The sequence below is a fragment of the Strix uralensis genome, chromosome 23 (genome assembly GCF_047716275.1).
Source record: "Strix uralensis isolate ZFMK-TIS-50842 chromosome 23, bStrUra1, whole genome shotgun sequence".
NCBI lineage: Eukaryota > Metazoa > Chordata > Aves > Strigiformes > Strigidae > Strix > Strix uralensis.
Window position 1 is genome coordinate 9310969 of NC_133994.1, and position 13867 is coordinate 9324835.

The window sequence follows — 13867 nt, forward strand, 5'->3', positions numbered from 1 at the left end:
CAAGGCGTGGCCTCCTCTCTGCTGATGTCATCTTGCCGTCCCTTAGGCTGCGGACATTGTGATGGAAAGGACTTGCATGACTCCCAGATGGCCAAATCCAGACCTGGGGACACCAGGGCTGCAGAGCCATCCTCCAGGGCTGCACGGACCCTTCAGCTGCCCTTGGCGCTCCCCAGTGCCTGCCCCCTCCGCAGCCTTGCCTTAGTCCTGTCCCTTGCCCTGTTTGCATTGGATGTTTCCATGGAATTTCTTGTCTCCCTGACCTTTCTCACTCCCCCCATCCGCAGAGCCTTCCCACCTCCTCCTCTGGCTTCTGCCCTGAATTACAACAAGCCCAACCGCCCCTTGAGTCTGAAATAGCTCCTTTCCCACTGGCATGAGCTCCTGGACTGGGAACAGGGATATGTGCTCACCTCTCACTCGGAGCCTCCGTTCTTGCCCCATATAGCCCATCCTCAAGCCCTGGGACAGCCCGTAGTTTTTTAATATTTCCAGTCAGTTATTTATGTTCAGCTCTGGCCACGCACAGTTTGCACTGAAGCCTGTGTGTGACACAATGTGGGGATGCACACTGGTGCTATAACACCCTGTCTGGGTAGCGTGTGTGCTTTAATTTGGGTAGCCTAAGCCAGTGTGCCCAATTTGCTCTGGCTGGCCCCACCACACACGAGCATCAAGAGTCTCAAACCAAATAGGAAACACAAGCATTTTACATCTATATTTTCTCACCTATATTTCTGAGAGGGAACATTTTTTTGTTGTTTGGCTTCTGATGTGGTTTTTTTTTTTTTTTTCTGGGGGAAAAAAAAATGCTGCCCTGTAATTTCAAGGTTTTTAGCCTTGGAAATACTTTATTCAGGGTGTTTTGTTTTGTTTTGTTTCATTTTTTACATTATTTCATGACACCTCAGTCCTACCACAGGTTATGCTCTTGTGTTGCACATTATCTTACATGATATCATGCAGGGTCTGGAAGGATCAGGTTGATCATTTTATTTTTAAAACCTGAACTGCAGCTTTTTGTTAGCACTGATTGAACAAACAAGCTTTCTTCCTACATCAAAGTATCTTCTGCTCCTGGTATACTGAAAAGGGGTGACCCTCTGGGCAGTCCTTATGGGCATTACCACTCCTGATGCATTACAAAACGATATAAAATTAAATACAGAAAGTTCACAGCAACAATCCAGAGGTCTGAGAAGAAATCCTGAAATGGGAATTAGGGCACATCCAAAAAGCAGCACTGCTTTTTCACGGCAATTGTTTGAAAATGTTTCTTTTTAATTTTCTTTTTTTTCAGCTTCATTCTGGCATTTCCAGAAATGTGGAAATCCCACGTTCCTGCCGGATTTGGTGACATCTTTTATATCTGCTTGCAATGCTTTCCTAAATTTCCTCTGTGGGCAGCCAAGGCCAGCGGGTGCCGATGCGAGCACCATCCCCGCTGTGTCCTTAGTACTTGCAGCCTCGTGGAGAAGCAGCTGCTTGACAAAGCCTGCCTGGATCCGGCTGCTCGTGAGGCAGAGCACTGGTGTGCAGCACCCCACGGCCGTGGAACGGACCTGGAGCCGTGGGCACATCCCCTGCGCACAGCTCCCGAATAGGAAGAGCTGATCTACCCTCCAGGCTTGCTGCTTTTACCTCGAAGCCCCAGTAGCTGGCCTTGCATGTTGGTGAATAAATTACTATTTTTCTTTCTTTAAAGATAAACATTGTCCTGGGGAGGGGGAAGATGAAAGCAAAGCTTTCTGTCCTGTCCACCCACGATGCTCCGAGACCAGTAAGACACAGCTTTGTTGCTCAGATTTGCCTCCTGAGTTGGAAAGGTCATGCCTGGCTATTCAGCAGGCCCCTCGATTAAATGGTGGGACACAAATAGCTGACCCGCCCTGGCCCCACCTGTCCCTTCAAAGTCCTGCCTGAGCTTATGGGAAATGAATGTCGCCAGCCCTTGTTCCCTCCTCTCAGAGACCTTCTCCCTGCCTCTTTCCCATACCCCAACTCTCTCTTCCCGCTGTGAACAACCCTCCCCGTGTTGTTCCCCCACCAAGTGGGGCTGTGGAGCTGGTGTAGGGTGTGCAGACCCACATGTGGCTGTGGGGGATGAGCCTGCCAGTCTTTGGGTAGCAGGGAGCAGGAGCACCTAACTGTACTGATAAGAGTTTCATTATCAATGCAAAAGGCGTTGTTGCATGGGGGGGGGGGGGGGGGGCGGGGAGCCTTGCTGTGAATCGTGGAAGGCTTTTGAAGTTGTGGTGGAGAGGAACTGAAGCCCAAGGGAACAGGGCTGCTCCCACTGACCCTTCCTCCCCACGCCTGCGCTACAAAGCCCCTGCCTGGGAAGGAGACAGTGGAGTAGTTAGAGTGAAGGCTGCAGTGGGTTAAAAATTAATGACGGAGCTCAGAGCCCTCTTTGGTCCCCCACTGCTCTTCTAGTGTCTCAGTGCATCCCCCAGCGTGTCAACCCCAGGCTTGTCCTACCACCCCACCATGCACCCCTGCGCAGGCTGAGGGTCCACAGGATCCCTTGGGCTTGGCAGCCATGGCTCCCATGGCACCGTTCCTGAGTCCGGGATGCTTGGATGTGGGACCCCAAGGTGCCACACATGTAATACACCCTTGCAGGAGCCATGGCCACCACTGTCGGTGTTGGGAAAGGTTTCTGAGCGTTCACTCTTTATAGATATAGATATGTGGCAAGAGATATACGGATGCAGGCAAAACACACATCTTCTGGATGCTAGTCCCTGCCTTGGCTTCCTCACTCATCCCAAGTGGTTTACAATTTAGTAGATACAGGTACGGATACAAATATGGATATACATATAGGTATAGATATAGATACAGCTATAGCTATATAGATGTAGATGATATATAGATACAGATATAGATGATATAGATACATAAAAATAAAGACATAGGTATAAATATATATCATATGCATATACATACACCTAGTCTTCGACTCCTGCATAATCTGAATCTATGAGATTGCAATGTACGCTGCTCATGCAACATGATATGATGTGACTTTATAAAGGAGCAAGTAGGTCTGTCTTGCATCAGACTCTGTCTCAAGACCCCAGTTGAGCTGGGGAAGCAACCTGCTTGCTCCTAGGTGCTTCCATCTGAACAGGCAATCAGGCTTGACAGCTTTTCCACCAGTGCGAGAATTTCCCCTGACACCTCCTGGTGTTTTGGCTCAATACGCCGAGTCAAGGCCAAGGCACAGAATAGGGAAAATACAAAATGGTGCTCAGGAAAACAAAATGGAGCTCACGGTTTGAGATTGATATGTGCAGACAGTCCATAACATCAAACAGAATTGCCCAGCTGTAGGACAGAGGTCTCCCAAACTGGCACGTTTTCTGAGAAACATTTCAGCTGAAAGGGATCCTTTGTGGCGGTCTTGATCGCACTGCGGCATCGAGGGAGGGCTCTTTCTGAGCATCACCCCTGGAGAAGTGACGCAGCTGGGAGATCACCTTCAAGGGGCTGGACAGGGCACTTGTCGCAGGCAATGGGCGGGTTCCCTTCAGCGCTGTGTGCAGCCTTTCCCTGAAATGGACAGTTGGGTTTCAGGAGACTATTGGCCTCCCCATATCCAAGCACAACATGTAGTAGTGCTGCTAGATGGATGCTCATAGCCACGGACGTGTGTGCTATACCATGAGTTAATGCAAGAACTCTTGGACACGCAATGTCTTTGTATTTGTGCAATGCCCACTGCAGTGGGATTAATGCGTAGGACTTCTATGCACTTGGTTGAAATGCTTGCTAAGGAATAAAAGAAATAACTTCACTCTCTTTTGCAAAGAGGCATGAGCAATCTGATCCACGGGTGTGTGCAGGGAGTGCAAGCTTGTGTAGTTATTTCTGCACGAGCACATTCGCAAGGAGACGGCTTCTTCATCTGTATGAGGTTGGGTGACGGCCATATTGTCCACTTGTTGGGATGGGGTGCAGCACACTGCTCCAGGTCCCACACACCACTGTGCAGACAAGCCTGGTGTATGTCCCACCACACCTGCTCCGATTTCAGCATCGTTCCCCATGGCGCGATGCTCTAGGTGGACCCCAGTCTGTGCAGGCTCCTCGTGCTGCCTGGAAAGCAGTGAGAGGCAGCCGTGTCCATCACTGAGCATCTCGGCGTGGGAAAGAGGATGCAGAGACCACGGCAGGGGGGAGAGAGGGTCTGCGAAAGCGGTCCCCTCCCCGCAGCCTGCCTGCTGAGGGTCACCGGGACTGTGCTCCTGCACTGTGAGCAGGGAAACTCCCAAGCCCAGGCTCCTGCTGGGCGAATTACCCAGGGAAAATAGGCAGAAAATCTTCAGATTAACAATAACAAATAAAAATGGATTTGAGATCTCCGAGGTAATTACTCCGTGCTGAGGGCAAGGGGCCTCTTTAGCAGTGGGAGCAGCACCGTGCCGGGAGTAGAGGGGCTCGGCCTGCTGTTGGGCCAATGGAGTCACACAAGAAACCCTGGAAATTCTTTCAAATTGTTCTGCTAACATTAATAAATGCCTCAAAAGCTCCTAATCTGCTCTGTCAGGAGCATGACGTCCGGGTGTTTCACAGCCAGCTCACGTCTCTGCTCCTCTCTACCCTCCGTCTCCTTCCCTGCCTGGTAATAGTAAATGAAAGTGGCACCCGTTCCTCCGGCTGCTGGGACCAGCATCACGCTGAGCCCAGCCTCATGCTGGGGCTGCAGCCACTGTCCCGATGTGCCCCATCCCCACCGTGACAAGCCAGTGCCTTGCACCAAGACCACCATCCCTCCAGAGCCCAGGGACCAGCCATGACCTGGTGCTGCAGCAGGGATGCTGCACCAAGTTGCCTTGAGGTCCAGTTGGATGCTGCTCGAGGGTGAGGAAAAGCAGCCAGCATGGGCGCAGCGTCCAGTGTGGGCTTGACCTTACTGGGTGGCTGCAGGGCAAAGAGCGCTGGGGAAAGCTGAAGGCACTGGGGGTCCCTGAGGGAGTCTGGTGCTGATGAGGGGTGACAAGACATGGGCTTGCTGATGTAGGTCTCCACTGCATTCACTCCCAAGGGTCAGGGCACCTTGCTGGCACTCCCTCCCTTTGGATCTGTGCTCTGGAGCTGGGGCTTGGGCTCCTTCCCCAGATGCTGAGCAGGTCAGGTGGTTATCAGACAGCGACAAGGCTTTCCTCTGCCTGATGCTGCGGGATCTGGGTGTGGGGCTCCCGGGCGGCAGATGACACTCAGGGGAAGGTCACCCTGAGCACGCAGCAATGCCATGGCATCCCACTTTCCCCTCTCCTGTTGACACTGCACAGGTTTCCATGGGAAGCTCCTGTACACGTTAAAAGGCATCCTCGCCTCTCCCCCTGCAGAAGCTGCTCCCCTCTCCTTGCAGATTTGCCTGTGTCTCCTCGTTAAGCCAGGCTCCTGGTGGTGGCAGAGCTTTTGAAGTGTTGTCTTTGATGGGCCTCCTCACGCAACCGGTTCCCCACGGTTTGGCCTCTCCAGTGGGGTGTCGGCCAGGACCACGGGAGGTCACTTTGTGCTGGAGCTGGGCACTGCAGTGCATAATTACAGTGGCTGCTGGAGTGCAGACTTCAAACCAGTGATGCTGGGAGGGCTGTGAGCCTAAAAGGGTCCAGCAGAGCCTCCAGAGGAGAAGTGTTCAAACAAGGAACGATGCTCCAGTTGCATCAGTGTTCACTCAGGGACTGGTGGACAACCAGATGCTTGGAGTTTGCTTCCCCAGCTCCTCTTTGTTTTGCATGCCCTCTGACCTGCTGTTTGCAGCCCCTTGTCCTCCAAAAGGTCACATTGCTCTCAGTCCTATGGCCAGGACTGATACAGCCCCACCCCAACTCTACCCTGAACCAACAGCTCTGGGGAGCATCATTTGCTGCCATCCCCTTGCTCCATAGCCGGGCAGGTCCCTGGCAGCAGCCCCATCGATTGATGGGTGCAGGAGACAAGTGGGGTGTGAGGAGGGGTCATTTGTGGTGACTTGGTTCCTTGCCCTTTGGGGATGGGGAAAAAGCTTTCTAACGCAGTGTTTTGCTCCTGTGTTTTCCAGTGAACTTGCTAGACACGTCAACAATCCCGGGGGACTGGGGCTGGATGACTTATCCCTCACATGGGGTAAGTATGAAGCGGCTGCTGGCACATGGGGGACCCCAGTGGGATGGGTCACCAGGTGTCCCTGTGGGCAGGGTGGATGGACATCTCAGCCCCAGGCTGGCGTCTAGGTCAGTGCCGATGAGGCAAAGAGACCAGGTCTGTTGAGAAAAGGAGAGACTGAAAGACTAGCAGTGGGATGTGGCTGGTTTGAAAATGCCGTTTAAATCTCCGTGTTCCTTGGTACGGACCAGGTTGTCACCAGGTCCTGAGCTTTGAGGGAACTCAAAAGCTGGGTCGCCCCATGAGCACTCACGCCGAGAAGCATCTCATTCCTTGCTGCACTGGGGGAGCACCAGGAGGAACATCCCAAAATGACAGGGAAGCTCTTAACCACCTGTAATCAGAGGAGTTTGCTGCAGGAACTGGGCAAGAGGGGCAGGGGAGCATCCCCTGCAGATGGTTTCTTATGGGGAATGGGGATGTAAATGCACAGCCCTGCAGCGTGGCTGGGAGGGATGTAGGGGTGGTGACCCTCATGTGAGTCTGCCATCTCTACTGGCTGGATGCTCTCCCCACACTCCCTTCACTTACATTTCCATGTCCAGGTTTTCCTGCAGCTTTCTGGAAATTGTGAGTTTCAGACGGCAGCGGTGACCTGGCCGTAAGGATTTTGCTCATTCATTTAGTGAACAGAAACAATATCATAAATACACACAGGACCAACTGCAAGGCACAGTGGGGCTTGCTGCATGCACAAAACGTGCAAAATTGGGGTGCTTACCTGGCTTTTGCTGCTGTGTTGATTTTTCATGTCCACTCTTTTTCATCCCCTCTCTGAACTAAATGGTCCTAATCTTTTCAATTCTGCCTCCTACAGAAATCTTCCCAGGCCTCTAATCCTTTTCATTGATCTGTTGCTTGAGACTTTCAGTCCCCGTGCTGTTTGAACAGGAGTGATCAGAACTGTGAATTCATAATAATAACAATGATCAGATTTATATCAGACATTATCATATATGTAAATATATTAAATCATTAACTCAGCTCTAATTTTAGCAGTGAGCTGTTGCAATGATGACTATCCTGGAAATGTAATAGATTCAGAGGTACAAGGTCAGAGGGGACCACAGAGCTAATGTGATGTGATCTCCTGCATAAATACAGGCCTTCAGACCTGTCAGTTCACTTGCATCTCAGAAAAGCCCAGCTTTTAGAAAAAAACATCCTTGACTACAAAATTGCCAGTGGTGGTAAATGCTCCTATAGCGATGTTGTTAACAGGTCCCTGTTAAAACACCATCGCTACATGGGTTTGCCAGGCTTCAGTTTCCAGCCTCCAGACCTTCTTCTGCCTCCCCTGGGTGAGGGAGATGTCGTCCTCTTCACGGTCATGCACAGGCTGCCCTCAGTTGTGTGGATCCCTGTCCTGTCACCCTGCTGCTGCCACCTTATCCCAGCCTTGCTGCCAAATCCTGGCATCCTGGAGGGGCTCGATGCACATTCAGGGGATCGGGGACCAGGGCTTCCTCTGCTCCCCTGGCAGGATGTTTCTGGGATGTTTCTGGGAGTGAAGGCTGTTTTCCTTTGTCCACTTCCACTGCTCTGCCCTTCACCACATGCTAAGCATTTTCTCCCCATAGCCAGACCCTTCACTGCTCACAGACTGCCCAAGACCCTCCTTCTTCTTCTGGAACCTCCACCATGAGTCCAGCTCTCCAGACACCTGTGTGACCACATCCCCAGGCCCTTTGCTAGCTGTCAGACACACAGATGGGATCCATCACGTCACTTAGATGACTTGGATGAAGGTGAATCCACCTGAGCTGACTGTCCTGGGGACACACGGGCATGACTGGTCTGGGCCTTGCACTCCCAAAGCAGACAAGGGATTGAGCCTACAGGTGCCTCTTTCTCACCATATCAGGGACCTCCCTGTCGGGTTAAGGTGCAGCATCCTGTATCGTACATCTGCAAATCCAGGGAATGAATCCTGGATCCTGACCCATTAGGGCTGTCAGGTGCAATGCATTATGTGACCGTAGGGTGCTGAGGCTGGCTCGCAGGGCAGCCACCGCTGTGCTGCTCTCTTGCACTACTGCAGATGCCCAGCAGCCCTTCACCAGCAGCCCAGCAACTCTTGAACCCTAATACATGTCTCCACTTTATTAGTGATGTTTATTAAGGATAGTTAATACTGGATGCCAAATAAGAAAAAGGAAAACAAAAAGACTTGTATAACACCTAACACCAAAGCCACCTCTTGGACATGCTGTTGTGTCCTCCTACAAGACCCAGGTAAGTCATTTACCCTGTGCTTTTGCCCAACTTGTGGCCTTGTTATCAAGAGGATGACCATGAGCTGTGTGAAAACTGTCTTGGACACCTCCAAGGAGGGTGTCGGGGTTTCGATGTGATGTTCTCACACAACTTTGCATATCTTTTTCCAGCTGGATGTTTTAATGGGTCTTCTGAACATTTGTTGGGACTGTGGCTATTTCTCCATGGGCCATTGCATCACATCATCCTGAAAGAGCGTATCATTCCTTTACCCTCCTTCTGGTCCTTCAGCTCCAGGTGCTTTTTGAATAGTAAAGTTGCAGAAATAGAAAGGGGGTGAGATAGGGTGCTGGTGTCTCAGAGAAGCTGCTGTAGGATACTTGCTCTCAGTGCTGATGATTTGGCCCTGAGCAGATGCCTCCTGAGCAGGACTACAACTGGGTTCAGATTCAGCTGAGAGAGATGCCAGGTGACTCACAGGCTTGGTAGCTTGGGTACACATGGTTCCAAGCCTGGTGTGATCTCTGTTCTGGGAAAGGGACTGAGTTTGCTGGTCACCATTTCAGGAGTACTGCTGGTGTCTCTGGGACTGTCCCTGCCCACTGCTGTGTGACATGACCTCGGCAACCCTGGCCTGGGTAGAGCCCAGTTGCAGGTGCAGTATTGAAGTGGTGTACTGGAAAGCGAGATTTTATTTTAGGTCCCTTGTTTTTGCTGCCATTTCCTTAATTCAGATACTCCTGCTGGAAAAACAGTGGCAGTGCCTCCCGGCCCAGCACTATCCTCCCTTGCTGTCTGCTGGCTGTCCTGCCTGAGCCAGGGCTGGAGCATGTGCTGGGTGCTGAAGGGTGCAGCATTTCCCCGCAGTGTCTCTGCTCTGTCCATGGACAGACAAATCTGTCACATCATCCTCCTGCCAAGGGACAACGCTGCTGACCCTGCCTCCTGATTTGAAGTCACACTTGTTTTTGATTTACCCACATTTCCATTCCCCTTCCCTGTGTGAGCCGAGGGCCACCGCATGGGTGGCAGTGGGGAGGTGGGTAGCTCTGGCTGGGTCTTTGCATGACACTAAACAGCACAGAGCCCCAGTCCCCAGCCTGAGGGGACTTGTGTCCACTAACTCAGTCCCTAGTGCCCTACAGCTTGCTTTTCTAGCACCTGCAGTCCTCTCCCACCTCTCTGGGGCTCCTGGGGGTGCTAGCGGAAAGGCAGCAGTCTCAGATGTTTCCTCTTCTGGACTGGGAGATCCAAGAGCTGCCCACACAGTCCAAAGCATCGGCAGTCCAAAACTGGAAGGGTACCACTTGCAAAGTCCTGACGTTTTATCACACCTGTGGACAAGGTGAACTTGCCTCACAGGAAGGTTTTTTTTCCTCTCTGGGTTTGCTGTGGCCAGCAAGAGCAGAGGAGCAGGGGGCTGGGAGAAATGGGCACAGCGGGGGTCAGCAGCACTGTCGGCCCTGGGGAGTGTCAAGCCATCAGGGAAGCATTCATGGCCTGTTTTGACATTTCCTCTTGCCAGACAATTAACTGAGGGGTAATTGGCTGTAATTGCGGCTCAGGGGTTTAATTGCATCCCCCCCTCACCTCCACCCTGGAGACACGTGCAGGAAGCGGAAGGGTCACTGGGAGCATCCCTGTCCCGCAGGCTGCGGCTCCTCTCAATTATAACTTCAAAGGGCTCCCAGGAGCTTTGCAGCTCTCTCTAGCCCCAGAACAACTCCCTTTGCATCGAAAATTAAACTCTTATCAGTGCTGTCAAAGAAGCTGCCCCTTCCCCTTCCATGCCTCTGGTTTCCCAGTGCTCCCCAGCAAAATGCCCCACTGCCCCAGTGCCCTGCTCTCCTCTCTCCTTGCAGGGCACGTGACCTGCTGGATCAGAGGGAGCCTGATTGGCCCCTTTGCAAATTGCTTTTCTACTGACTAATTAAAATGCTGATGAGATAAGTCAACATATTATTAATAATTATTGTATCGTCTACTTTGATTTACAAAGTCAAACAGGAAATTATTTTGTTCAGACACAGGGTATCTAAGGAGCTTTGAATGATGCCTTGTAAAGGTAATTATAATGGGAGCACCTTGAGTGCCAGAGAAAGGCCCCCCATGCTACCCACAACCCTCCTGCCTGCCCCCCACAAGCACCTCCATGGTCTGGCCCCACAGCATCCCCCTCCCTGCATGGGCTGCAATCAGCCCAGAGACCTGGTGGGCATCTGCCCAATGCCTGGCATGCTTCATGTTTGCTTTGCTGGTGGGAGCACTAGGAAAGACCTTCAGAAGTGGTTTGCACCTCTGAATCTCTGCCCCTCTGCTCCTGGTACAGGAACATATCCTGAGGCCCCTGGGCACAATTAGCCGAGTGCTCTTCCCTCAGTCTGCAGTAGCTCAGAGAGAAAACTGGCAGAAAGGCATCAGATTTGCTTAAACAACCATCTGAGAGCACAGATGACACATTTCTGCCCATAGGATGGTCCTTCAGCAGTGTTTGGACATCAAGGATGGAGATTTCATGCTGGGGTACAGTGCTGCTGTAAACACCCTGGGACTGAACTGTTTGCAGAGCAAAGCCTACGCAGCAGGGGACTTTTTTTGCCTGGCTCTGGCCCTGCAGCCAACATGGCTTGGATGAACCCTGTCTGACACACCAGCGAGCCCATCCTGCAAAAACCCTGTCCCCAGTCCGAGCTGTGCTGTGTGCTTGCCATTTCAACCCCCTTCAGGGTCATGCCTTTCTCTTTGGAGCACCTCCCATCTGCCCAGGCCATGTCTTCTGCCCTCCATCACTTTGATGTCCTTGTGCAATTTCTTGTGTTTCTCTTCCAATCCTGAGCCTCTGCCTGGATCCAGGAACACCTGCAAGTTACAGGGCAAGCTGCGGTGAAACTCATTTTGTTTGGAAAAAAAAAAGATGGTTAGGAATGGAACATTGAAACATAAAGATTTAGACTAGTAATTGAGATAAAAACTCATCTCCCAGTGCTTGTTCAGTAAATGCTGGGTTATTGCTAATTCCTCAGATGATGGTCACTACCAGGAGTTAATCACCTGCAGTGAAGCTCAGGGTAGTTAACTGCCTGACAAATCCCTCCTTAGCCACAGCAGTGACTGATTTCATGGGGATTATCTCCATTAATGCCTCCCATCTAATGATTTATAGCTGCAATAACGTCCTTCTCTTTTCTTTTTCTCTCTCAGTGACAGTGGTGCAAGGGACCTGGCAGCTCCTGGGGAGGTGCCATAGCTCAGTGCTTGCTCTTGGGAGAAGGAAAGTTCTGGATGCCTCAGTGGCAGAAAAGGCTTTGCTATGCCAGGCAGACCTGGCATCCCTCCTGGAAGCTGTCCCAGGGCTGGGGGGACCTTGTCACTCGGCTCCCTCCATAGGCACCGCAAGTGTGGTAGGAGGCTGAGCTGCTGCTCCAGGGGCACAGAGTCTCTCCTTGTGTGTTCACCCCCTCTGCTCCTCCTCCTCTGCCTCCCCACTCTGCTGTGCCGCACAGGCCCTGAGAGACTTCTAAGACCTTGCTCAGCCACCCAGATATCTAGTGTTTGCATCTTTCGCCTTTCATAATCTGGCAGATTTTTTTATAACTGGTGTTGACTTTAATTTAAACTATTAGGCAAGCCCCTGAATACTGATGCAATCATGTCCCCCCCGCAACGGGTGCGCTCACCACGTTAATTATGATGTCCTCATTTCCGTCTCGCTAGGGGATCTTATCGCAATGACGGGGGCCGGATTGAGCTTTGTTTAATAAAAGCCACTTCAAACCGTCAGCTGAGAGCAGGCAATGACAGGAGGCACATGTCGTACGAGGAGCGGCTGAGGGAACTGGGGTTGTTTAGTCTGGAGAAGAGGAGGCTGAGGGGAGACCTCATCGCCCTCTACAACTACCTGAAAGGAGGTTGCAGAGAGCTGGGGATGAGTCTCTTTAACCAAGTAACAAGTGATAGGACAAGAGGGCATGGCCTCAAATTGCGCCAGGAAAGGTTTAGACTAGATGTCAGGAAGTATTTCTTTACAGAACGGGTTATTAGGCAGTGGAATGGATTGCCCAGGGAGGTGGTGGAATCCCCATCCCTGGAGGTGTTTAAGAGTAGGGTCGATATAGCGCTGGGTGATATGGTGTAGATGGGAACTGGCAGTGCTAGGTTAATGGTTGGACTAGATGATCTTCAAGGTCCTTTCCAACCTAGTTGATTCTGTGATTCTGTGATTCTGTGAGGCTGGGTGCGTGCACGGTGCCTGCGCTCTTGAACCAATGGTACTCAGCATCAGGGACTCCTCTCCCTGGCCGTATGAGCCTGTAATTAAGGTGAAACAGAAAAACCCTTGAAGTCATGGGGATTCCTGAAGCGGGTCCCTCCAACCCAAATGCCTGATGGGTCCTGGGACCTGGCAGAGCTTGTGGGACCTGTGTTGCCTTGTGGCACACTGGGGAGATGCATCTGTGACATCTGAGCCACCAGTTCAGGTGGTCTGCCTTCCCTCCATGTATTTCCATCAATGGCAAAGCACTTGTCCTGCAGGCCAGTGGTACAGGTGTGGTGGTTTTGGGCTAGTCTCAGACTGGGATCTCAAGGTGCTGCGCACGACCCTGGGAAAGAGCTGATAGTCCAGTCACTGTGCAAAAAACACCAGGTTTGAAAGAGCGATGCTGCAAATGCCAAGCCTCCAAGTTCTCCTCGGTGGTTGATGCCAACCATTGCCGGTGCTTGGAGATGGGTATTTGGCAGCGGCTCTTCGCCAGTGGTGAGGATGCTGCCAGCTCTGGCAGTGCCACAGGGGTGTGGGGACACCGTGGTCATAAGCACCATCTTCTCTGCCAGATTTAAGAGAGAAGTGAATATCTAGAGACCCAAAGCAATCACACTAGCTGGAGGCCAAGGCACTTTGGTGCACACAATAACCTCCTATTTCACTTGCCAGACACTCCTGGAGAGCCCCAAGCCCCATAGATGTTGGAGAGGAGAGCTGGTTGCGCACTGCGGGGAACATCCCTGCTCACCACCCTCAGCTCTGCCCTCACCCCGTGTGTCTCCTCCCGTGTGCAGCTCTGCCTCGCTTCCCCCCAGGGAACTCAGCAGGGAAGAGACAGGAAACAGATGTTGTGTTAATTTGTGCTCGATTAATTTTGACAACGATTTCCACACCCTCTGCAGTGCTGCAGTGCGTGCACACGTTGATGCAAGAGCGGGGAGCTGGCTGGCTCCCTCCGGCCCAGGTGCAGGGGTGTGCAGGAAGCTGAGCCGTGGCTGCTGCAGCACACACTTTAGGGCACCCCTGTACCCCTTGGCCAAGTGGCAGGAGTGTATCCTGGGTGTCAGCACTTTCTACAGGATCATCTCTGTGGTTGGGGAAGCTGAGGCATAATAAGAGGGGTGCTGCTGCTCACCCCTCCAGCAAAGCACACAGGTAGCCTGGCCCCTTTCCATGTTGTCTACCTGAGTGCTGGGGTACAGAGCAGGTCTTCAGTGACCCTAGGAC

The 13867-nt window shown here is 52.0% G+C and overlaps 1 protein-coding gene across 2 annotated transcripts in view; it reads left to right on the forward strand.

Moving 5' to 3' along the window:
* Positions 1-13867, forward strand: part of EPHA8 (EPH receptor A8) — a 50428-nt gene that overhangs the window by 6469 nt on the left and 30092 nt on the right. The window contains exon 2 of one of the 2 annotated variants that reach the window (XM_074892556.1): positions 6056-6120. In XM_074892556.1, coding sequence (XP_074748657.1) covers positions 6056-6120 — 65 coding nt within the window. Of the gene's footprint in view, positions 1-6055; positions 6121-13867 lie in introns of those variants that run through there. The other variant, XM_074892557.1, reaches the window with a different exon arrangement.